This window comes from Phyllobates terribilis, unplaced genomic scaffold (genome assembly GCF_046119375.1).
Source record: "Phyllobates terribilis strain yellow unplaced genomic scaffold, ASM4611937v1 Scaffold_2__4_contigs__length_985480577, whole genome shotgun sequence".
NCBI classification, from domain to species: Eukaryota; Metazoa; Chordata; class Amphibia; order Anura; family Dendrobatidae; genus Phyllobates; species Phyllobates terribilis.
Genome location: NW_027362762.1, coordinates 939,116,221 through 939,143,441, shown reverse-complemented (window position 1 = coordinate 939,143,441; position 27,221 = coordinate 939,116,221). Strand labels below are relative to the sequence as shown.

The 27,221-nt window shown below is 42.5% G+C and overlaps 1 protein-coding gene across 4 annotated transcripts in view; it reads left to right on the top strand.

The window, feature by feature from the left end:
• ERG (ETS transcription factor ERG) overlaps nt 1-27,221 on the top strand; it is a 337,905-nt gene that overhangs the window by 274,449 nt on the left and 36,235 nt on the right. For 2 of the 4 annotated variants that reach the window (XM_073668418.1, XM_073668419.1), the window contains one exon: nt 21,190-21,407. In XM_073668418.1, coding sequence (XP_073524519.1) covers nt 21,190-21,407 — 218 coding nt within the window. Of the gene's footprint in view, nt 1-15,915; nt 16,293-21,189; nt 21,408-27,221 lie in introns of those variants that run through there. The other 2 variants (XM_073668420.1, XM_073668417.1) reach the window with 2 other exon arrangements.

Here is a 27,221-nt window from a genome sequence, read left to right as displayed (position 1 = left end):
TAGTGATCGGTGGAGATTGGCGGTGATCATCAGCAAATGTATGAGGGTCCTTATACATAGAATATTGGAGATATTGCTGATGTGGTGAGATAGTGATCGGTGGAGATTGGCGGTGATCATCAGCAGATGTATGAGGGTCCTTATACATAGAATATTGGAGATATTGCTGATGTGGTGAGATAGTGATCGGTGGAGATTGGCGGTGATCATCAGCAAATGTATGAGGGTCCTTATACATAGAATATTGGAGATATTGCTGATGTGGTGAGATAGTGATCGGTGGAGATTGGCGGTGATCATCAGCAGATGTATGAGGGTCCTTATACATAGAATATTGGAGATATTGCTGATGTGGTGAGATAGTGATCGGTGGAGATTGGCGGTGATCATCAGCAAATGTATGAGGGTCCTTATACATAGAATATTGGAGATATTGCTGATGTGGTGAGATAGTGATCGGTGGAGATTGGCGGTGATCATCAGCAGATGTATGAGGGTCCTTATACATAGAATATTGGAGATATTGCTGATGTGGTGAGATAGTGATCGGTGGAGATTGGCGGTGATCATCAGCAAATGTATGAGGGTCCTTATACATAGAATATTGGAGATATTGCTGATGTGGTGAGATAGTGATCGGTGGAGATTGGCGGTGATCATCAGCAGATGTACAGTGCCTACAAGTAGTATTCAACCCCCTGCAGATTTAGCTGGTTGACACATGCGGAATTAACTTGGCATTGTGACATTTGTACTGTAGATCAGCCTGGAAGTGGGAAATGCACTGCAGCAAATTTTTTTTATTTTTTTTATTTATTTTTTTTTAAAAACGTTAAAAGTTAATTCAGAGTGTCATTTATTATTCAACCCCTCAAACCACAAGAATTCTGTTTGGTCCCCCTAAAGTATTAAGAAGTAGTTCAGGCACCAAGAATAATGAGCTTCACATGTGTGGATTAAAGATCTCTTTTGCCAGCCTTTTCTGACTATTTAAGACCCTCCCCAAACTTGTGAACAGCACTCAGACATGGTCAACATGGGAAAGACAAAGGAGCATTCCAAGGCCATCAGAGACAAGATCGTGGAGGGTCACAAGGCTGGCAAGGGGTACAAAACCCTTTCCAAGGAGTTGGGCCTACCTGTCTCCACTGTTGGGAGCATCATCCGTAAGTGGAAGGCTTATGGAACTACTGTTAGCCTTCCACGGCCTGGACAGCCTTTGAAAATGTCCTCCCGTGCCGAGGCCAGGCTTGTCCGAAGAGTCAAGGCTAACCCAAGGACAACAAGGAAGGAGCTCCGGGAAGATCTCATGGCAGTGGGGACATTGGTTTCAGTCAATGCCATAAGTAATGTACTCCACCGCAATGGTCTCCGTTCCAGACGAGCCTGTATGGTACCTTTACTTTCAAAGCGTCATGTCAAGGCTCGTCTACAGTTTGCTCATGATCACTTGGAGGACTCTGAGACAGACTGGTTCAAGGTTATATGGTCTGATGAGACCAAGATCGAGATCTTTGGTGCCAACCACACACGTGACGTTTGGAGACTGGATGGCACTGCATACGACCCCAAGAATACCATCCCTACAGTCAAGCATAGTGGTGGCAGCATCATGCTGTGGGGCTGTTTCTCAGCCAAGGGGCCTGGCCATCTGGTCCGCATCCATGGGAATATGGATAGCACGGCCTACCTGGAGATTTTGGCCAAGAACCTCCGCTCCTCCATCAAGGATCTTAAGATGGGTCGCAATTTCATCTTCCAACAAGACAACGACCCAAAGCACACAGCCAAGAAAACCAAGGCCTGGTTCAAGAGGGAAAAAGTCAAGGTGTTGGAGTGGCCTAGTCAGTCTCCTGACCTTAACCCAATTGAAAACTTGTGGAAGGAGCTCAAGAATAAAGTCCACATGAGACACCCAAAGAACCTAGATAACTTGGAGAAGATCTGCATGGAGGAGTGGGCCAAGATAACTCCACAGACCTGTGCCGGCCTGATCAGGTCTTATAAAAGACGATTATTAGCTGTAATTGCAAACAAGGGTTATTCCACAAAATATTAAACATAGGGGTTGAATAATAATTGACGCACACTTTTATGTTTAAAATGTAATAAAATTCAACTGAGCAACATAACTTTTTGGTTTGTAAGATTTATGCTTCTGTTCATAAAACCTACTCTCGAATGCAGTTTGAAGGCTCTAGTCTTATTTGCATCTTATCAAACCAGCTAAATCTGCAGGGGGTTGAATACTACTTGTAGGCACTGTATGAGGGTCCTTATACATAGAATATTGGAGATATTGCTGATGTGGTGAGATAGTGACCGGTGGAGATTGGCGGTGATCATCAGCAGATGCATGAGGGTGCTCATACATAAACATTGGAGATATTGTGGATGTAGTGAATTAGTGATCGGTGGGAATCGTTACTGATCTTCAGCAGATGCATGAGGGTGCTCATACATAAGACCATAGGGGATATTGTTGATATTGGGGGTTAGTGAGTGATCAGTGATCATCTGCAGATGTATTACGGTGCTCATGCATTAGACATTGGAAATATTTTTATAAATGTAGTGAGTTGGTGGTCAGAAGAGATCGGTGGTGATCGTCAGCAGATGCATGAGGATGCTCATTCATTAGATCATAAGGGATATAGTTGATATGGTGGGTTAGTGATCGGTGATCGTTTTCAGATCTGTGAGGGTGCTCATTCATGAGACATTGGAAATATTGTTGATGTGTTGAGTTAATGATTGGTGATCATCAGCAGATGCATGAGGGAGTTCACACATAAGACATTGGAGATATCGTGGATATGGTGAATTAGTGATCGGTGGAGATCGCTGGTGATAATCAGCAAATTCATGAGGATTCTCATACATAAGACCATGGGGAATATTATTGATATGGTGGGTTAGTGATCAGTGGTGGCCCTATCAGATACATGAGGGTTCTCACACATTAAGCCATGGGGGATATTGTTGATATGGTGGGTTAGTGATCTGTGGTGGTCATCATCAGACACATGAGGGTGCTCATACATAAGACCATGGGAGATATTGTTGATATGGTGGGTTAGTGATCAGTGGTGGTCATCATCAGATACATGTGGGTGCTCGCACATTAGGCCATGGAGGATATTGTTGATATGATGGGTTAGTGATCAGTGGTGGTCATCATAAGATACATGGGGGTGCTCACACATTAGGCCATTGGAGATATCGTGGATATGGTGAATTAGTGACTGGTGTAGATCGCTGGTGATAATCAGCAAATGCGTGAAGTTGCTCATACATAAGACTACAGGGGATATTGTTGATATGGTGGGTGGGTTAGTTATCAGTGGTGGTCATCATCAGATACATGAGGGTGCTTGCACATTAGGCCATGGGGGATATTGTTGATATGGTGGGTTAGTGATCAGTGGTGGTCATCATCAGATACATGAGGGTGCTTGCACATTAGGCCATGGGGGATATTGTTGATATGGTGGGTTAGTGATCAGTGGTGGTCATCATCAGATACATGAGGGTGCTCATACATAAGACTATGGGGGATATTGTTGATATGGTGGGTTAGTGATCAGTGGTGGTCATCATCAGACACATGAAGGTGCTCATACATTAGGTCATAGCGGATATTTTTGATATGGTGGGTTAGTGATTGGTGGTCGTCTGCCAATGTATGACGTTGCTCACTCATGAGACATTGCAGATACTGTTGATGTGCTGTCGTATTCCCGTCTCCACGGTTTATTATTTCAGTTGGGGCAGGTGTTTTGTGAGAAATTCTGTTGGGATTGTTGTCCTGTGGTTTGTACAAATCATGTCATTTGTGGTTTTCTGGAGACTTGATCCAGATGCTCTGCCGACCACCGTTCAGTGGCTCCGTTCCCATGTATATTTCATACATGACATATTGAGTCAGTTACAAAACAGAACTATTGTCATGATTTATTGTCGTGCGGTCGTTTAGTTTTGAACCAAAACGCTCAGTGAATTATCCAGAATTTTTTCTGGTCATTACTTTTACTGGCAGAGGCTTAACAAAATGACGGCCCTTGACAGTTTGGTCTTGGCTGTGATAAAGAACTTCTTCTGGTTGTCTTGTCTCGTAGACATGATACATTATATCTATTATATATCAGAAGATCTTTTTTCTTTACTGAAGTTTTCCTTAAAGTGCTACTTTGGGGAACCCATTTCCATTAGTCTTCAAGGCATACAAACTACATTTCCCGAAATATCAGGAAGGCTCAGGGAAAAAGGGGACTCCTGGAAGTGTTGGCAAATCTCCTGGATGTCACCAAAGTTTCCTTTAAAAGCTAAAAAAAAGAAACGACGATTCCTGAATTTTTTCCAGTAGAGGGGTCTGGAGGGGTGTGTGGATTTTTTTTGGCCGGGTTGTATGCAGGCTCTCTCATTTGCAAGTGCCTGTAGGAGGTTCCCTCACATTTAGAAGTCCACTTAGTTTTACTTCGTCCAAGTATTGAGCATTAAAATTTGAACAGGGCGACACTTATTTCCCCAGATATAATTTGTCGGGGGAGAATTTTGAGACCCCCAATACACATCAGACTGTTAGATAATCCTGCAAATATGGTCGGGTTTGGTTGACTTTAGTATACTATCTTTATTTTCCCATCCAAAAACTTTTAAAAGAAAGTTAAACTTTTTGACTTAAAGTTATTTTTGTCACCCAAAACCAAGTTTCCGCACTCTGTAAACAGAGTAAAATAAATATATTTTTCATGTGTCCTGAATGCACTCGAAGATGAGAGATAATGAAAATATTTTCAAGTTGTTATTTCCTTCCAAACAAAGAGAACATGAACTTGGTTTTCTCTGTTTCTTCCAAGATATAGGTAATGAGCGCTCGGCTCGGGAAGGGCTGGAGTCCATTGGTTACATTTCATCCCTTTGTGCGCTTAGCTGACCGGATGCAGTGATAAATGTGGCACGATCACAGTGAAACATGACAGGCAGCCATCATTTTTTTATTACCCATAATAAGTGTAGCCATTGTCTTATATGACAGTAAATAGCATAATCGTGTGGGTATTAGAAACACCGCATGGTAGATGGTTTGTAGCTGAACACAGACATGATAGTGTAGTCAGCGGTCACGTTCAAACCAGTGATCGAGTTGAGATTAACACTAGAAATACACTATATGGACAAAAGTATGTGCCCCCTCCAGGAGCTTTTCTGACCTCCCATTCTACCTCCATAGACATTAATATGGAGTCGCCCCCTCTGCAGATTTAATGTCTCCTGCTCTTCTGGGAAGGATTTCTACAAGATTTTGGAGGCGTCTGTGGGAATTTTTCCCCCTTTATCCAGAAGAGAATTTATGATGTCAGACACTGATGTTGGGGAGAGGTCGGGTCCACAATTTCTGGTCTAGCTGTTTAATGGGGCTGAGGTCCGGGCTCTGTCATGTTCTTCAACTAAACTCCCCCAACCATGTCTGTTTGGACCTCGTGCGCTGGGCACAGTCATGGGGGACAGAAAAGGCCCGTCCCCAAACTGTTCCCACAAAGCTGGAAGCTGCAGTTGTCCACAATGTCTTGTGCTGAAGTATTAAGATTTCCCTTGAATGGAGAAAAGAGGATTCGGTCTACAACTGAGATCAGCCCCAGAGTATTATCCTCCTCCACCATCTGTAGAGTGGGCACAATGCAGTCAGGGGGTATCGTCCTCCTGGATTCACCAAACCCAGACTCCTCCATCAGACGCAGATAGAGAAGTGCGATCCATCACTGCACAGAACACGTCTCCTCCAGAGTCCAGTGGTGGCGGCTTTACACCACTCCATCCGACGCTCGGCATTGTGCTTGGTGATGTACGGCTGCATGCAGCTGCTCGACCATGAAGCTCCTGGCGGGGGCGCAGTATTTGTGCTGATACCAGAAGAGGTCTGGACTCTGCAGTTATGGGGTCAGCAGAGCGGTGGTAACTTTTCTGCCCTCTGCTCCTCAGCACTCAGCCCCCCCACTCTGTAACGTTACGGGGTCTCCCGAGTTGCTGCAGTTCCTTCCACGTTTCAGTAATATCGCTCACAGGTGATGGGGGAAGATTTAGGAGGGAATAAATGTCATGAACGGACTTGTTACTCTGATGCCTCCTATTACAGGACTGCGCTGGTATCAGTGAGCTCTCTGTCACATGTTGATAAAGACAGGCGGCATGGCAAGGGGGCCAGAGGTTATACTCCAGGGGCCGGATGTTAAACCCCAGGGGCAAGGGGCTGGAGGTTATACTCTGGGGTCGAAGGGCCGGATGTTATACTCTGGGGTCGAGGGGCCGGATGTTATACACTGGGGGCGAGGGGCCGGATGTTATACACTGGGGGCGAGGGGCCGGATGTTATACAATGGGGGCGAGGGGCCAGATATTATACACCGAGGGCAGGGGGCCGGAGGTTATACACTGGGTGCGAGGGGCCGGATGTTATACACTGCGGGCGAGGGGCCGGAGGTTATACACTGGGGGCGAGGGGCCGGAGGTTATACACAGGGGGCGAGGGGACGGAGGTTATACACCGGGGGCGAGGGGCTGGATGTTATACACCAGGGGCGAGGGGCTGGATGTTATACAATGGGGGCGAGGGGCCAGATATTATACACCGAGGGCAGGGGGTCGGATATTATACTTCAGGGTCAGGGGGCTGGATGTTATACACCAGGGGGCGAGGGGCTAGATGTTATACACTGGGGGTGGGGGGCCGCATATTATACTTCGGAGGCAGGGGGCCGGATATTATACACTGGGGATGAGAGGACTGAATGAAAAACCTGAGTTAACGGAATTAAGTTTCCCAATACTTTTCTCCACACTGTATATACAAGTGCCCGAAAACAGACAAAATGTTAAAATTCTCACATCGATATTTAATGGGTAACAGTCCTTTTTCATACTTCACTTATGCCCTTAAAGGAGCCTACACATATAAGGATAAGTCTGAGTGGGCATGCAGCTGATTGGTTCTTCAGGTCAGGCTGGGATTTCCTGCTGTGAGGGAGAAAGAGCTGCTTTGTTTATTGTTGGGACACAGAGCTGTTCACACATGTCTGCAGCACAGAACCTGGAGAGCGAATCACTGATAAAATAAAAAAGGGACAATGTTTTTCTGGGACTAGGAGGAGACAGACTGTATTCAGGGACACATAAGAGGTAAGCAGTAGGGCAAATTCAAGTAGAAATTATTATGTTCTTACCCTTCTGAAATTACTTCAAAAAACCCATTACAACCTCTTGCTACTAACTGAAGTTGAAGCCTTATCTTAGGAGAAGACCACTGCTGTATATCTCTCAATATTTCCTTTGTTACCATAAGTGCAGAGAACTGTTCATTTTTACACATCCTGACCAGAATATTAACAAGATCAGGAGATGTCTGGTGATGCCTGAGACACCTTCTGACACTGGCAGACGTCCAACAATAGACTAAATGCTTAAACCCAAGATACCCTGACAACCATGTTGGAGTTGGACTCTTCATAAAAGCTGGAGAACCACAGGTTGGAGGCCACTGGTCTGGATGCCAGGATCTCAGCATGTGGTACATCTAACCTCAGAGTCTATTTATTATGTCTCCATGGGGTATCCTTCGTGTGCAAGAAATAAGATTTTAATAGAATTACCACCAAGGCATATAGCCAACCAAAACCTTGCTCTGTCCAGACGACGGGCAAGTATCAAGGTGCAGCTTTCTGTTTTCATCCAGAAGGGTATTCCTCCAGATGAGCATTTGTGAGGTCCGACACTGATATTGGAGGAGAGGCCGGGCTCACATTCTCAGTTCTAGGTGATTCTAAAATTGTTGGATGGGGCTGAGGTCAGGTCTGTGTCCAGTCGACCAAACTCCACTTCCATGTCTATATGGACCTTTTGCACAGTCATAGGGAGCAGAAAGGAGCCTTCCCCAAACTGTTCCCCACAACTGTCCACAATCCACAATGTCTTGAGCTTATAGCATTATCCCTCCTCCACTACTATGAGTCTACTAAAAGACCAACATCACTAAAAACACCTCAGTGAAAGAAAGGAAGAACTTCCCTGAAATATTTGGGAGACAGTTGAACTAGGTCTAATGGATCAACGGGCGACATAAGGATCAAAAGACAAACTTGGGTCAGTGAGTGCCACAGCGTGTGAAGATTTAAATTGAGTCAACGAGCATTATAAAGAATGGTGGTTGAGCTTGGGTCAACAGGCGTCATAAGGGATGAAAGTCAAACTTGGGATAGTGAGTGCCATAAGGGGTTAATGTTGAATTTTAGTCGACTGGCTGAAGGAAGGTGTGATTTATGAACCTGGGACATTGAATTAGGGAGTGATGGTTGAACTTGGGTCAATGAGACCCATAGGCAATGAAGGTTAAACTTGGGCCAGTGAGTATCATAAGGGATGAAGGCTGAACTTGAGACAATGAGTACCAAAAGAGGTGAATGTTGAACTCAGCTCAGTGAGGACTGAAGGCTGAACTTAGGTTATTGAACATTAGAGGGGTGAAGGTTAAACCTGGGTAAGTGAGCGCCATAAGGTGTGGAGGATAAACTTGGTAAATGACTGCCATAAAGGATGAGGGTTGATCTTTGCTTAATTAGCTCTATAAAAGGTAAAGTTTTGCTTGGATCAATGAGCACCATACGGGGTGAAAATTGAAATTGAGACAATCTTCTCTAATAAGAGGTGAACGTTGATTGTTGGTCAATAAGGGGTGAGCATTCTAATTCACCACAAACTGTTGCCTATGTTTCTGTGGAATATGGATATGACAACTGCCGTGTGCGCTACCAAATGCCTCATGGACACTTTTGTAACCCTCTAGATCAGGGGTGGAGAACCACAGGCTCTGGGCCGTTTATGGCCCTTGATGACCTTTTATCAGACCCCCCCGAGCAGATTCCCTGGAATCGCAGTGCTTTGGCCGACAACTGTATCTTGTCGGCCGCCGACCCCTGTATCTTGCCGGCCGCCGGCCCATTAATTTCTTCTTGCTCTGTGAGAATATGCACACAGTGTTCACTACTGAGCGCTGAGGCTCGTTCAATGAAAGATTACGTCCTGACACCAATGCCAGCATCAGGACGCACTTTGTGGGCAGAGTTAGTTTGCGATTTGTACGGCCCCCAAAGAGTGGTATAAATATCCAATGGCCCTTGGCAGAAAAAAAAGATTCCCAACCCTTGCTCTAGATCATTGCATGGAGAGGGATAACATGAGCTGAAGGAACTCATCGTGTTGTGTTGCTTTGAACGTTGGGGTTGTCTTATCCTTTCGGAATTTAAGTTGGAGAAGTTTAATTTTTTTTATTTTTTTTTTAAGTCATCAAATGTTTTCCATTTTAAATATTCCACAGTTCAAATGAAATCCTATATTTCATGACATGGTAAAAGGGGCTTAGCATGCACAATGGTGGATGTGGTGATAACCTCCAGCTTAGACCTTGATCTTAGACGTTTTGTGACTCCACGATTTGCTGAGAGCAGTTACAAAACCTTCCTCAAAGCAATCTCTCAAGTTTACTCCTTCCTCTATTCATCAAGTCTCTTGGCAATGGCAGGGCTAAGTGTATTGTTCTTTGGTTACAGTTATTCTGAATTTGCACTTTGTTTTCCTGTTGTTCCTCTGGGAAGTTGGACATGGTGCAGGAGATATGGGAATGGCATGCGACTACTGGGCTTTTGTTTAAAGAAAACACTTGGACAATGGAGACTTTATTTATTTATTTTCCTCCGTAATTGCTCCTCTTGGATTTATTTAACATATGGAGCATAAAGGACGAAGAACGTTGCAAATACATTACTCTCATGGCAACATGTTTAGTGGGAGCCCCACGTACTTCAGAATTTATGTCATAATTTATGCTATGAATTCTATATAACACATTATTACTATGTATCCAAAGATTACAAAACTTATTATTATTATTACTAAAAATAATAATGGAAATAACCATAATAATGATTGAAAATAAAACTAAAAGTTGTAATTCAAATAAAACAGTAATAATAATAATAAATATTTAACGAACGTTGACAGTTAAAATAATATAAAAAAAATTACCCCTTTAAAAATTAGTAAGAAAAATTAGTAAATCTTTATCAGTTAGACTCACCCAAATAACACCACAAAACTATATATAAATAAGGGGAACAAGAGGATCACATCAAAAAAACAATAGGGTAGGAAGGGGGGAAGGGCACCTACAGTATCCCTTTAAGACCGAAAAAACTTAGCTGCTCCTACCTGAGGCGCGGAGTTTGGCACCCTAAAATTGGGTAAATTTATAAAGATTTACTAATTTTTAAAGGGCTAATTTTTCTGTTATATATATTTTTGGATATCCTTATATCATTTATACTATTTTCTCTCTGAACTTCAGTTAAAATAATACAATATATTCTAAAATAATATTGCCCAAAACTGATTATAATACTAAATGCGACATAATAAAAATGATGCAAATCAATAATAGTAGTATAACTAAATAGGTATAAAATAGTGATGAGAGCATCTGTCAAAATTCAAATTCAGTAGATTCACTCAAACTTGGCCATGAAATTCGATTGACATCAAATTTATTAGATGCGAATCCAATGTACATTATTATGTTGTCAGTCAGGTCTTTCCAGATCCCAAGGAATAATAAATATAGGTAAAAACAATGATATTGGGCAGAACGGTGGCTCAGTGGTTAGCACACGGTGGCTCAGTGGTTAGCACACGGTGGCTCAGTGGTTAGCACTGCAGCCTTGCAGCATTGGGGTTCTGGGTTCAAATCCCACCAAGGACAACATCTGCAAGGAGTTTGTATGTTCTCCCCATGTTTTCGTGGGTTTCCTCCCACACTCCAAAGACATACTGATAGGGAATGTAGATTGTGAGCCCCAATGGGGACAGTGATAATAATGTCTATAAAGCGCTGTGGAATTAATGGCGCTATATAAGTGAGTAAAATAAATGAATAAATATTCACCTGTTTCTCCCGCTGCACAGCATGACTCTGGTCCGGTTGTCTTCTTCTGTCCGGTCATTCTTGCCTTCTTCACTTGGCCATCTTTTGCGTCTTTCAACAACAAGCATCTTCTGTGCTGACCAGGTCCTGACTTAATGGCGTCCTTCTCTCCTTATTCCAGAGATGTTCCCCAGAACCTGAGAAATATGTGGATATAAGTGGATGTGCACATGTTCTCTGTAGACTAATTGGAGGGGGGATAAGAAATATTTAACCAACTCATCAGTCATTTAGTCCAAATAACTTAGTCCTTTTTCTAGTTTGAATGTTTGGACTAAAAACAATATACACATGCATGCTCAATTTCACTGAGAGTGCAGGTGTTTTCAATCTGGTAAAGGAGAGTAAGCAGCTGATAGAAGCCTCTGTTTATCTGTTATAAGAATATAAGGATTGGGTGAAAAAATCTAGACATGCCCGATCCTTCATTTTGCTGATATCATCATTTGGGAGAGAGTTGTGAGGACAACGTATAGATGATTGGCCAAGCATTGCAATATCAGCCAAATCTTATCTCATGTCAATGGAAACCCTTATCCTGCTATTCCAAGCTCTATTGCCTTTCCCTATCAGAGTTCAAACTGTATTGCTGAGCATCCTGAGCCTTCTGGTTCATGAGTACAAGAATGACAAACAAGGAAAGTAGAAGAAAAGTAACAATGGACATAGTGGTGTAACTAGAGTCCGATGGGCCCCGGTGAAAAATGTCAACCTGTCCCCCACCCCCAGCATGTTGGTCAGATGTATAGGCCTTAGTAGTGTTCTAAATCCTATAAGGACATATGTGTTGCGCCACTTCCCCATTAAGTAGTAATGTCCCCCATCCTGTACTAATGTCCCACATCCTGAGCCCCTTACAGGTATATATGTATGTTCCTCATCCTGAGTCCCTTCCAGGTATATATGAACCCCATCCTGTGGCCATCCTGGTATATATGTCCCCCATCCTGGTATACATGTCCCCCATCCTGGCATATGTCACCCTTTCTGGTATATATGTACCCCATCCTGGTATATATGTCCCCCATCTTATGCCCATCCTGGTATATATGTCCCCCATCCTGGTATATATGTCCCCCATCCTGGTATATACTGTATGTCTCCCATCCTGGTCTATATGTCTCCCATCCTGGTCTATATGTCTCCCATCCTAGTGTATATGTCTCCCATCCTGGTATGTATGTCCCCCATACTGGTATATATGTACCCCATCCTGGTATATACTGTATGTCCCCCATCCTGGTATACATGTACCCCATCCTGGTATATACTATATATCTCCCATCCTGGTATATATGTACCCCATCCTGGTATATACTGTATGTCCCCCATCCTGGTCTATATGTCTCCCATCCTGGTCTATATGTCTCCCATCCTGGTCTATATGTCTCCCATCCTGGTATATACTGTATGTCCCTCATCCTGGTATATATGCCCCCGATCCCGGTATATATGTCCCTCATCCTGGTATATATGCCCCCGATCCCGGTATATATGTCCCCCATCCCAGTATATATGTCCCCCATCCCGGTATATATGTCCCCCATCCTGGTATATACTGTATGTACCCCATCCTGGTATATACTGTATATCTCCCATCCTGGTCTATATGTCCCCCATCCTGGTCTATATGTCTCCCATCCTGGTCTATATGTCTCCCATCCTGGTATATACTGTATGTCCCCTATCCTGATATATATGTCCCCCATCCTGGGCCCATATATGTCCCCCTTCCTGCTGCTGTTCTTTAAAGGGGTTGTCCAGTACTTTAGATTACCCCCCCCCCCCCCCGCTCACAGGCAGAAAAAGCAATGTAAGGTATTTGCAAAAATCCTTAGGGGCCCCGGGGGGATACATTGGGGGGGGGGGGGGGTGGTAATATAAAGTAATGGACAGCTTCTTTAACTCATAAATCAACAATTCTACGCACTTTCCTCCGCTCCCATGCTGCACGGTGTCCTCTTCTGTAGCCGGTGGAGAGGACAGAAGCTGAGCTCAGCGTGCAAGCGATGGGCAGCGCATGACGTCATTGCCGTGTGCCGCTCATGTTGCTTCACGCCTTGGTCGGCTGCAGCTTGTATTGCGGTGCATTTCCTTGGACACACATCTAGCTGAAATATGCGCTGTCGTCGGTGGGCCATCCTCCTGCACGGGCGCGGTCGCACCCACTGCGACCACGATCGTTACGCCCCTGAATGGACATTTACGTGCCAGTCAGGGTTGGTGAAGAGCTGGGTGATCTGAACGTTTTTGGATTGATCTGTGTTACATAGAGCAGACCTCACTTACATGGCGGCTCGAGTGTTATTTACTGTGGGACACCGGACTAATGATTTTCACATTGCAGTCGAATCTCGCTTCTGGCTGCCTTCGCACAGCTCGACATTGGCCAACTGGAAGCAAATAACAGAGCCTGGCACAGTCTGTTCTCCTCTAAACTCGTGGTCACCGGATCTATTTCGGAGTTGGCGTCTTTCAAAAATAATTTTGAATTTTTTTTTTTCCATCTTCTCCTTTTTTTTTCTTCCTCGGCTCAGCGCTGGCATCAGCGAGATAATTGACGTACGATATTGGCTTGTACAACAAAATAATCGCGTTATCCCTTGATGTAGATCTACGGGTTTTGTTTATTGTTTTAAGGGGGAGAAATAGCATGTGGTTTCACTTAAGCTATAAAAAAAAAAAAAAAAAAAAACGCCTTCTGAGCCTCAAAGGATTTTGTTGCACCTATTTTTCTAAAAATGGAGCAGTGCTCGGCTCGCTGATCCGTACAATGACATATTCAGACTGCGTGGAAAGTTTCCTGTAGGGTTCGTCTGAATGGGAAAATAACCACTTTAACAATAGCAGTTTCAGTGGTTTAGAGAGACAAGATGCTTGTGTTTGGCAAAAAAAAAAAAAAGTTTCATATGCCCAGTAGAGGGCGACTCTTATATGTAGAACTTGCAGGAAAGTTTTTGGGGGAGTGGGGACAGGCCTTTAAATTAGAATCAAGAAAGTTTTTCCATGTCTCTTCAGAGCCAAGGGTGAAATATCCATGAGATATGGTGAGGACTCACCTCAAGTAACCCCCTTCTCTGACTGTAGGGGGCAGTATTGTGTATATCTACAGGTCATTAATATGCATGGAAATGTTGGGGAGCATCATTTTAGAAAAAGTCAGGAGTAATCCTGCATAGAGCTCTATATATACTGAAAATTTAAGACTCAACATTAATTTAGGCAAGTGGGTGGTGAAACACCTTAACAGGGGCCCATTTAAGGTTAGAGGGGTCCACAATTTAATGGGTAGTGAAATCTGTACATGGATGTGGTCTTCAATGGTGTTACAATGCTAGAAAACATATAAAAAGAAAGAGTAAGGTACCCAAGTCCTGAGTGAAGAAGTATAGTAGTGTGCTAGCGTCAAGCAGCTGCTGAAAGGGGGCTGTATTTTTATCGTTGCTATACAGTATATCTATATCCACATGCAGTAACAGGTTTTTCTTGCAGAATATTCTGATCATATAAATTTATAGGTTTATGGTATCAATATCTGGTAGATTATAGTTCCATAACCACAGTTTTGCAGTAAGAGGCAGGGAGAGGTGTCCATGCATGTGATTCACACTACACCATGACAGTTACAGAACCAACAGAGGTAAAGGAAAGACTGCTTCTCCTTGTGCAGATCAACTGCATATAGGTAAGGCAATGCTCCCTGGGAAACGGGTATGCAAATTATCTGTCCTTCAAGAGAAAGAAAGCTGACTCAGCCTCTAGGTAGTCATCCTATAAGTCAATGTCTGACCCTTTAACTATCCTTGCCACGTGACTTTAAAGGATTTTCCTTTCTTGGGAGACTTTTTACCCCCAGACACATACTGTATGTAAAAAATAAAACTGTGCTTTACTTACCCTCCCCAGGCCCAGTGCTATATATCTGCCCTGGCCTCTGTTTGGCTGGATCAGTGATGTGATGTCGACAGCGCTGTAGTGTTGTTGATGTGACGTCATGGCTGTAGCCAGACACCAGACCTCCATGAGTAGTCAGCTGTGTCATGGTCCTTGTTCCTGCTTGGTACTAGACAATTGGGTGTGAGACTTTTGACTGAAGTCATGAAAAATCTAGGCACAGCCAAGGGCCCTAAACGCAACAGTATATTCCTATACACACTGTGTATAGCGCTGTGTTTGCAGACACAAAATGACACAGGTGGAAAAAAACAACAACAGTCCTCCATCTGTAGACTGCTGTTTCAGGGTCCTTGCCTCTCCTGAGTGCAGGGTATGCTACTGGATAATCAAGTGAGAGGCCTTTGATTGAGATCATGAACAGTCTAGGCACAGCCAGGGGCAGGAAGCACAACAGTATTTTCCTATATTCAGTGTGTAATATGTTTGTAGACAGTCACAGATGGAAAAAAAACAGTCCTCCATCTGCAGACAGCTGTTTCAGGGTCCTTGCCTCTCCTGAGTGCAGAGTAGGGTACTGGATAATCATCAAACGCATTTTCCTATATGTACAGTATATAGCGCTAATATGTTTGTAGAGATGTATAAAATTACACAGATGTCACAGATGGGAAAAAAAAAGCAGATCTCCATGAGCAGCAAATCTAGGCCCAGCCTACGGCACGGGACGCAACGGCATTTCCCTGTATAGCGCTAATATATTTATTGTAACGTCTAAAAATTCAGGTGTCACAGATGGAAAAAAAACGACTTCTTCACTGCATCTCTATGGTTGTTGCAGAAAATGCTTTCTGAATTATTTTTTATGAATGGTTTTCTTGACAAGCGATCGTAGTGGAAAGGCCAAAGGAAGTAAAACAGGAACTTGCAATGTTGTGCATTAGATTAAACAAGCCCCTCACTCCTTACGTGGACGCGTCAATCACTAGGATATCCACACACATGCCCACTGTCGTTTCACAATATCCTCCTGCAGCAATCATCACAAACTCTCCGAGAGGTATGGAGGACACATCGCTGCGCCTCTAGCCGAAACAACTGCTCATCTCAAAAATCTGCTATGCGTCCTGCATCACGGACCGTCCACGTCTGGGATGACAATACGTCCTTGTAGGATCCACCGGAATCTGACCTTCAGGACATCATAGCACCACGCCTGGGGATACAATGATGTCTTCTAACTTTACCTAACTTTTTGGGGGGAAATTTATACCAAAAGGACCTAAAAGGAAACTATGAGAAATTGGTCATCATCAGCCCTGGAAAGATGCTTCAAACACAGTTCATTGCACCCTACGAGGACTACCCCCCTGTAAGTTTTGAAAGTCTTCTTATCATCGACATCCATTGCTGTCCATCTTCCTTCTAAACCCATCTTGTATTAGGGTCAAGGGAGCGCAGGCCCAATAGCCGAAATCAACACGAGCGACAAACCTGCTCCCCGGTCATCAAACCCTGAGGCCACTATGGATGGGGCAGAGTGAGGGGAAGGAAACTCGGCTCTGCTGTATCTGTGTTTGTTAGCGATTGTTCTCACTGATGGGCACAAATACAATATCTAGATACAAAGTATCCGCTGACATATTCTGTATCAGGGATTCCTGCAGGCTTCATGGGCTCTGTGCAAAAGATGGAGTTTTATTAGTCTTAGAAAAAGGCAAAAAATATTATTTTATTGGGTTTAATATTCACTGTATTTATGTCTATGCCATATCTATCTATCTATCTATCTATTATCTATCTATCTATTATCTATATATCATCTATCTATTATCTATCTATCTATCCCATATCTATTATCTATATATTATCTATCATTATCTATCTATCTATCTATCTATCTATCTATCTATCTATCTATCTATCATTATATATCTATCTATCTATCTATTATCTATATATTATCTATCATTATCTATCTATCTATTATCTATCTCTCTATTATCTATCTATCATCTATCTATTATCTACAGTGGTGGCCAAAAGTATTGGCACCCCTGTAATTCTGTCAGATAATACTCAGTTTCTTTCTGAAAATGATTGCAATCACAAATTCTTTGGTCTTATTCTCTTCATTTAATTTGCTTGCAAGGAAAAAACACAAAAGACAATGAAGCTAAAATCAAATCATTGATCATTTCACACAAAACTCCAAAAATGGGCCAGACAAAAGTATTGGCACCCTCAGCCTAATACTTGGTTGCACAACCTTTAGCCAAAATAACTGCGAACAACCGCTTCCGGTAACCATCAATGAGTTTCTTACAATGCTCTGCTGGAATTGTAGACCATTCTTCTTTGGCAAACTGCTCCAGGTCCCTGATATTTGAAGGGTGCCTTCTCCAAACTGCCATTTTGAGATCTCTCCACAGGTGTTCTATGGGATTCAGGTCTGGACTCATTGCTGGCCACCTTAGAAGTCTCCAGTGCTTTCTCTCAAACCATTTTATAGTGCTTTTGGAAGTGTGTGTTTGGGTCATTGTCCTGCTGGAAGACCCATGACCTCTGAGGGAGACCCAGCTTTCTCACACTGGGCCCTACATTATGCTGCAAAATTTGTTGGTAGTCTTCAGACTTCATAATGTCATGCACACGGTCAAGCAGTCCAGTGCCAGAGGCAGCAAAGCAGCCCCAAAACATCAGGGAACCTCCGCCATGTTTGACTGTAGGGACCGTGTTCTTTTCTTTGAATGCCTCTTTTTTTTTCCTGTACACTCTATGTTGATGCTTTTTGCCAAAAAGCTCTACTTTTGTCTCATCTGACCAGAGAACATTCTTCCAAAACGTTTCAGGCTTTCTCAGGTAAGTTTTGGCAAACTCCAGCCTGGCTTTTTTATGTCTCGGGGTAAAAAGTGGGGTCTTCCTGGGTATCCTACCATACAGTCCCTTTTCATTCAGACGCGCCGACGGATAGTACGGGTTGATACTGTTGTACCCTCGGACTGCAGGGCAGCTTGAACTTGTTTGGATGATAGTTGAGGTTCTTTATCCACCATCCGCACAATCTTGCGTTGAAATCTCTCGTCAATTTTTCTTTTCCGTCCACATCTCGGGAGGTTAGCCACAGTGCCAGGGGCTTTACACTTCTTGATGACACTGCGCACGGAAGACACAGGAACATTCAGGTCTTTGGAGATGGACTTGTAGCCTTGAGATTGCTCATGCTTCCTCACAATTTGGTTTCTCAAGTCCTCAGACAGTTCTTTGGTCTTCTTTCTTTTCTCCATGCTCAATGTGGTACACACAAGGACAAAGGACAGAGGTTGAGTCAACTTTAATCCATGTTAACTGGCTGCAAGTGTGATTTAGTTATTGCCAACACCTGTTAGGTGCCACAGGTAAGTTACAGGTGCTGTTAATTACACCAATTAGAGAAGCATCACATGATTTTTCAAACAGTGCCAATACTTTTGTCCACCCCCTTTTTTAGGTTTGGTGTGGAATTATATCCAATTTGGCTTTAGGACAATTCTTTTTGTGTTTTTTCATTGAAGACAAATTAAATGAAGAAAATAATACCAAAGAATTTGTGATTGCAATCATTTTCAGGAAGAAACTGAGTATTATCTGACAGAATTGCAGGGGTGCCAATACTTTTGGCCACCACTGTATCTTTTATTATTGTTATGGTTGAGATAGAAAACAATTAGAATAGTATTAATCATAATCACTTATAGGGTCTGACATCCCCCTTTGTAGATTGTGTCTGACAATCTGCTGATGGCTGCAGGTTCGGCTTCACAAGCCCTGAGCCAGATGTCACTTGCAGTGGCCGTGATGTCACACGCTGACTCTACGAATAAATGGCCTCCGTGTAATCACCGCCAGGTATTATTTGCCACCCTGTTTTCAGCATCTATCTGTGTTGACTCATAGAGGGGGGACCCCAGTGATTTGCCCCGTTCTGACGTACATGTGACATAGATGGCCATATGGGCTGGGTTTTTCATTAGGAGACGTCCTGTTCACTGTCTAAACATATCGCATGTATGATTGGTGCGGCTTATTGATGACATCACTGATGACATCACAGCAGACAATAATTTACAGTAAATACAACCATCCTTATCTACAGTATATGTTCAAGTGACATTACTGTTCCTGAGACAGTTTGATGTATTTTATACTGGTGACTACATTAGGGTAAAAATACATTTGATTTTTTACAACAATTCCAGATTTTAAGGTTTTTAATGTTTCCTCTATTCACATCCAAAGCTGCTTAAAAAATCTGCAACTTGCCCTTGAAATCAAGCATTGGTTTAGCTCCATTCTCAGTCAGTCGTGTGATTTGCTCTAAATCTGTGACCGTTATTCTCTCTGGTATCAGGAAGCTGGCATTCTACACTCAGCTTTACACCTAACCGGAGGAAAAAATATCATTAAACTCAATATCAAATACATTTTATATGAAAAATGGTGTAAATGAATGACCAAAGGTCACTGTTAGATCAATAAAACTGTACAAAAGGTTTTGGCAGATGTGGAATAAATTCTGCACGTTAAGAATGTTTTCAAAAATTGGAGTATTAATGGTTAATTTATATCAATTATTAAAATGCAAAGTGAATGAACAGAAAAGAATTCTAAATCCCATCAATATTTGGTGACCATCCTTTGCCTTCATCATTTCTTCTTGGTCATTTGTCACTTGTACAGTTTTTGAAGAAACTTTGCAGGGAGGTTGTTCCAAACATCTTGGAGAACTGACCACAGATCTTCTGAGAATGTCTTTTGTGCAGATCCTTCTATCTCTTGATGTGATCCCACACAGACTGGATGATCGGGTGTGAGATCGGGTCATTTCCAAGACTCCTTGCTCTTTACACTGAAGATACTGCAGTTCTTAATGATATTGGCTGGATGTTTGGGGTTGTTGTTCTGTTTCAGAATGAATTTGGAGCCAATCAGACGCCTCCCTGATGGTATTACATGATGGGTAAGTATCTGTGTGTATTTCTCAGCATTGAAGACACCATTAATCCTGCCAAAATTCCCAACTCCATTTGTTGAAATGCAGCCCCAAAACTTGCAAAGACCCTCCACCGTGCGTCACTGTTCCTGCAGACACTCATCATTGTGCCGCTCTCCAGTCCTTCATGAACAAATTGCCTTCTGTTACAGGAAAATATTTCACATTTCGATACTTCACAATTCGATACTTCAGTCCAGAGCACCTTCCACCATTCTGCACCCCTGGTCCTATATCTTCGTTCATAGTTGGGTTACTTGGTCTTGTTTTTCATGTAAAAGGTTTGGTTTTTGGCCACAATTCTTCCTTGAAGATGACTTCTGGCCAGATGTCTCCAAACAATAGATGGACTAGCTGGGTCTTACAGGTTGCTGCCAGTACTGAGCTGATGGCACTGCTGGACATTTTCCAGTTTTGAAGGGAAGTAAGCATGATGTGTCTTTCATCTGCTGCACTAAGTTTCCTTTGTCGACCACTGCTTCTACGGTCCTCAACATTGCTCATTTCTTGGTGTCCTCAACGCTGAGAAGTATGAACAGATACTTATCCATCATGTAGTACCATCTGGGAGGCATCTGATTAGCTCTAAATTGTTTTCTGCAGCAGGACAACGATTCCAAACATCCAGCCAATGTCATTAATAACTATCTTTAGTGTAAAGAAGAAAAAAAAGAGTCCTGGAAGTGATGATCCCGTCCCACAGAGCCCTGATCTCACCATCATCGAGTTTTGTCTGAGATCACATGAAGAGACAGAATGATTTGCACAAGCTTCATCCACAGATCTGTGGTTACTTCTCCAAAATGTTTGGAACAACCTCCCTGCCGGGTTTATTCAAAAACTGTGTGCAAGTACCTAGAAGAAATTCTGAAGGCCACTACTGGACTCCCGTCTATTGGATCAGTTATGGCATACATGAGAAAGCAAGTATTCAATCCCCCTGCAGAACCCCTACAGGTCACATGAAGCATTACACACTTTCTTTTGAAATCAAAGGACTGCCCTAAAAATGTACAGACATCCTGGGTACTGCAGCGATATATACAGTGTATATATCTATATATATTAATATATACATATGTGTTATTTTCCATCACGTTTTCACACATCCGCCCTGACATTAAGATTCTGATAAATACATGAGAACATTTTCTTATCTTCATCAGAAGACATCTTGGCTTCTTTCTGTAAAACATAAATCTGATGGATCTTCTGGATTTCCCTTCTTTGTTTACAGGAAGCGTTAGCAGTGGTAAGTGAAGATCAATCATTATTTGAGTGCGCCTACGGAACGCCCCACCTCACCAAGGCGGAGATGACGGCTTCATCCTCCAGTGATTATGGGCAAACTTCAAAGATGAGTCCACGCGTCCCGCAGCAAGACTGGCTCACCCAACCACCATCCAGAGTCACCATCAAGATGGAGTGTAATCCCAACCAGATTAACGGTTCCAGGTAAGACACAACACTTTGCCTTTAAATACGGCAAAGAACTCTCTACGAAGGAAGACTAACCTTTATTAGTCAACATGTTAAATTTTCAATTTAGTTATTTCTTAGGGAAAGGAGGTTCCACCTACAATAAACTGATCATAGTGATCATCTGTGATCAGTGGGAGGAACCTAACAGCAAGTGTGCAGTTTCCCTGCAGCAACACCACAGGGGAATTCAAGTATTACATGTTTTTTTAAAAGTTGATAAACATTCCTGCCAGGTCCTCAAGAGCAAGAGAGTCACTCTTAATTATGACAAGCACTAGAGTCCGCCATTACAGCCTCCATTAACTGTTGTATTTGTAGAGGTCAAAGAGGGCCGTATGGATCAGGCTCAGGTGCTGATCCTCCATCATATGTTGCAGATGCTGACTGTGTTACACAGTCAACACCTGTCTCTAAGCTGAGCTCCGATCTCTGCTGTTAACCATTTAGTTTCTGCTGTCAATCACTGACAGCTGCATTTTAATGCTGCAATTGCCGGTGCACTCTCCCTCCTGCAACGCAATCACAAGGTGCCAAAAGGTTATCATGACAGCCAGAGGCCTGCTGAAGGTCCTCGTGGCTGCCATCTTAGACCTCCTTTGAAGTTCAGACCAAGGCTGGCTTTGTAGAAGAATAACAATTTCTCTATATACTGCAATAATACGGTACTGCTGTATATAGTATAAGAGATCGAATGAACACAGGTTCAAGTCCCCTAGGAGGATTAAAAAATAAAGTAAAAACTAAAAAAGTATAAAAAATATAAAAACATGTAAATATATATAAAAATTGAAATCACCCCCTCTTGTACATAAAAAAACATATTTGGCATCGTCATCTCCAAAAAAAGTTCAGTCTATCAAAATACAGAAGTATTTAAACTATCAGAACCAGAAAAAAAGAATCAAAGAACCCAAAATGCTGTTTCTCAGTGAACACAATTCCCTAAATAAAATACATAACGATCATAATAGTATCAATAGAAATGTACGTTCATCGCGTAAAAAAAAATTCCTCCATGAACAATAAAATAAAAAAATGAGAAAACAGCGACAAAAACAATTTTTTTTAGACGTTTCTAAATATTTTGTTACCCTTAAACCCACCCCCAAAAGAAAAACCTTATAAGTTTGGTATCACCCCATAATTGTACTGAAACGCAGAATGTTACCAAGTTAGTTTTATTGAACAATGAACGCCGTAAAAGAAAAACCCCAAAAGAATGATGGTGGGATTTTGTTTGTTCATGTAAAAATTATGGCACTTGGAATACTCAGTTGAAAAATTAAAGCACAAAAAAACAAAAAACTGTCCATGGGTCCTTAAAGAGAATTTGTCAGAAGGCTTTCACCCCCCAAACAATTTATATGCACATGTAGCCCTTTCGAAGACAATTCCAGCAATACCTTTATATGGCCGATCCGTTCCTGCATTACTGAGAAATCAGCTTTTGTATGATATGCAAATGAGGCTGAAGAGCTATGATAGATCTGAAACCTCTGTCACTCCAGCTCTATTCCCCGCCCAGAACCTCCTCCTCCTGCTTGACTTGACAGCTCCTTTACCAGTATAGAGGCTGTCAGTCAAGCAAAATCAAGCAGTACTAGGCTGCAAATAGAGCTACAGTGACAGAGGCTTTGAATCTATCATAGCTCTTCAGCCTCATTTGCAAATCATACAAACACTAAATACTCAGTAATGGAGAAACGGACTGGCCATTTGAAGGTATTGCTGGACTTGTCTTTGAAAGAGCTACGCGGGGATATAAAGAGTTTGGGGGGTGAAAACCTGTTGACAGATTCCTTTCAAAGGGTTAAAGCACTATAGGAGTGTTTTCCCACTGATACGAATAAAACACTTATTCAAAGAGTATTGGATGCATTTTTCGTGTGGATTTTCTAGCAGAATCTACCCCAAAATTACCCTTTTGTAAGTTTTTGGAGAGTAAATGCTCCAAAATACATAGTTACATACTGAATACGATTTCAATTTTTTTTTCCATCGAGTTCAACTGAGGGATTGAAAATGATAAAGGGGATGTGGTATACGTACGACCATAATGCATGATCCAGTCCACCCCAAAAAGAGCTAATCACTCCCTCCTGATCCCAATTGCTGACCTACTGGACCAAAATCCTCCTATTAAACTTGGATTTTCTGCTCCAAAAACTCTTTGGGTATGGAAACATGGATTTTTTTTTAAGTGGATTTTTTCTCAGATTGAAAAAAATTGAGTTTTTTGGAGCATTTTTGTTTTCTGCGTGTGAGCCGTTTTTCAGTTTCAGTTGATACAGTAGTCAAAGTTGAAGCTATTTTTTGAAGCAGAATTGATAAGTTGCGTCTTCAGGTAAGTGGGAAAAACCGCGCCACATGTTTCGCCATTGAAATTAATAGGAAGCTTATTTAAAAGAGTATTTGAAGCTTATTTTTTCCTTGAGGATTTTGGAGCAGAATCTGCTCTAAAATCCACATAAAAAAACTATGTGTGAACAGAGCTTCAGGTTTTGAGCTTGTAAAGTGAAATGATCATATCTCAACCTAGAATTGAGATATTGAAAAACGGATTTCACATTTTTGATGAACACCTAAAGGACTTTTTATATATAGATTTTTTTATCCAAGTTCCCGTTAAATAGTCACGATTTTCTTCCAATCAGCAACACACGTGTCTGTGACCGGGCATTTATGATGTCTAGTTACTCCTCAGCTGTAGAAAGAGGCGGCGGGAGAAGAAATGGTTTCATCCTTTGATCTGGGTTTATTTAGCAGGGAGCGCGGCTACATGCCCGTTCTTGGCAGTAACTGTGGGTTTGATGTGGTTGCCAGTACGTGCCAGTCAACTTTGTCTAGAGTAAAGTTAAAAAAAAAAGAAAATAAAATTAAAAAATATCCCGAAAGAAAATATTTTTTTATAGGAAAGTGAGCAGTAAGTCTCCCCGGACTGACAGTGATGCTTCATTCATCATATAGTAATATGACTTATTCATAACATTATAGTTTTTTTTTGTTTATTTACTTGTGTCATTCATTATGTTATGGGTCTGATATTAGTCTGGAGATTCTTAGGAGGCTGGTCCCCCCCCCATGCTTTACACTGCATATCTGCTCGTTTAGATTGGCTGCTTATGTTTGTGCACAAGCTGAACAGGAATTGAGCTTATGAATATCTAATTTATTACTGGATATGACAAAAAAACAAAACATATTTACATGGTACTCTGTTGGGAGATGTTTATGCTATATGCGTCTCTTTGTGTCCACCCAGTGGTTGCACTGTGGATTGCAGCCAGTAGAGGCATGTCTGGATAAAGTATCGAATTTGGATTGTGAAGAAGTGGAGACAAATCTTACGGATTTACTTGTGATATTGTAATGCATAGGAGCTTGAATCCTAAGCAAATAACAGTCGCCATCTACTGGTCACTTATGGTATGACAGCCATGGCTCTTCTTTTTTTAGAGGGTTTAAGCTATTCATAGTCCTGAAAATTATATGTTAAGTCACATTTTGTCCCACATCCAAACACCAGGAACAGGTTGTATGAGGACAATCTGTAAACTATTGATTCATACAACTGCATGTACAATGCCCACACTGAACCTTGCACGTAGCTCATTTTTATTCTGATGTAGATTCTGGCAGTAAATGTATTATTTTCCAACAGTGCCACGACAGGAGAAATGAAGTATTACATAGTTCTCATTGCCGGGTCTGCCAGTACTAGAGACGCTCCTAAAAATGGGTATTTAGCCACTTCACTGCCTTTCCATATTCCACTTTCCATTAGAGGGGAGGTCAATCTTCACCCCAAAAATTGTGATCCCAAGGCTTCCACTGTTTAATAGCGCTCATTCCATGCTGCTTGTGCAGACACCGCAGTGGGTACTGAGCACCATTAGTTTGTAGTGTTTTGCTCCATTAACCCCATTACACGCCGCAGACAATAGTGACCGCGGCATGTAAGTAGTTTGACAGAGTGAGACCGCTCTCTCTGTCACTCCAATGACTCCCGCAGGGCAATTTTCAAGATATTGGCTGACACTTTAGGCAAGACTGGCCACAGCGGTGCACCTTCTCGTGACAGTGCAATTTAGACATCGCATAGAACAACTCGGCACAGACGGCGACAACCCAGGCACACGCCGCAAACACATTTTCTCCAGCGGTGCTCCAGGTGCGCTGAACAGCTGTGGAGAAAATCTAATCTGGCCGAAGATTTCATCCATTATAAATTTATACTTAAAACATATAACTCTGCCCTTCACCTCTCCAAACAAACCTACTTTAACAACCTCATCATCTCACTGTCCAGTAATCCTAAATACCTTTTTGACACTTTTCACTCTCTCCTTAATCAAACACCACAGGCCCCGACCACAAACCTCAGTGCTGACGATGTGGCCAATTATTTCAAAGAAAAAATTGACCATATCCAACAGGAAATTTTCTCACAAACCCCAAATGTTACGCATTGTCCTCCCTCCTACATTGTATCTTGCTCACTTTCTGACTTCGAACCAGTCACGGAAGAAGAAGTGACCAGGCTCCTTGCATCTTCTCGCCCTAACACCTGCACTAGTGACCCTATTCCCTCACATCTCCTTCAGTCCCTTTCTCCAGCTGTCACCACTCACCTAACTAAAATATTCAACCTCTCCCTCTCATCTGGTATTTTTCCCTCCTCTTTTAAACATGCCAGTATACATCCATTACTTAGAAAAACATCCCTTGACCAGGACTGTGCTGCTAACCACAGACCTGTTTCCAATCTTCCCTTCATCTCTAAACGCCTGGAACACTTGGTCCACTCCTGTCTAATCCGCTATCTCTCAGATAATTCTCTTCCTGACCCTCTACAATCCGGTTTCCGCTCTTTACATTCTACTGAAACTGCCCTCACTAAAGTCTCTAATGATCTAACAGATAAATCCAAAGGTCACTGCTCCCTGCTGATTCTCCTGGATCTCTCTGCAGCATTCAACACCATGGATCACAAGATCCTCCTCACTGTGCTCCGCTCTATCGGCCTCAAGGACACTGTTCTTTCCTGGTTCTCCTCCTACCTGTCTGACCGCTCCTTCTCTGTGTCTTTTGCTGGCTCCTCTTCCTCTCTCCTTCCCCTTACTCTCGGGGTTCCTCAAGGATCAGTCCTCGGCCCCCTTCTTTTCTCTTTATACACCTCTCCTATTGGACAAACAATCAGTAGATTTGGTTTCCAGTACCATCTCTATGCTGATGACACCCAATTATACACCTCTGCTCCGGACATCACCCCTGCATTACTACAAAAGACCAGTGATTGTCTTTCTGCTGTGTCTAACATTATGTCCTCCCTCTACCTAAAACTGAATCTGTCAAAAACTGAACTACTCGTATTTCCTCCCTCCACTAACCTACCTGTGCCCGATATTGCCATTTCCATTTGTGGCTCAACCATTACTCCCCAGCAACAAGCCCGCTGTCTTGGGGCCATATTTGATTCAGATCATTCCTTCACTCCTCACATCAAATCACTCACTCGCTTGTGTCATCTACACCTCAAAAACTTCTCAAGAATCAGAACTTTTCTTACCTCTTATTCATTCTCGTCTCGACTATTGCAACTGTTTACTCATCAGTCTCCCTCTTACTAAACTCTCCCCTCTACAATCCGTCCTGAATGCAGCAGTCAGGATCATATTCCTCGCCAACCGCTACACCGATGCCTCTTCCCTGTGCCAGTCATTGCACTGGTTGCTCATCCATTACAGAGTTCAATATAAACTTATCACTCTTACCCACAAAGCACTC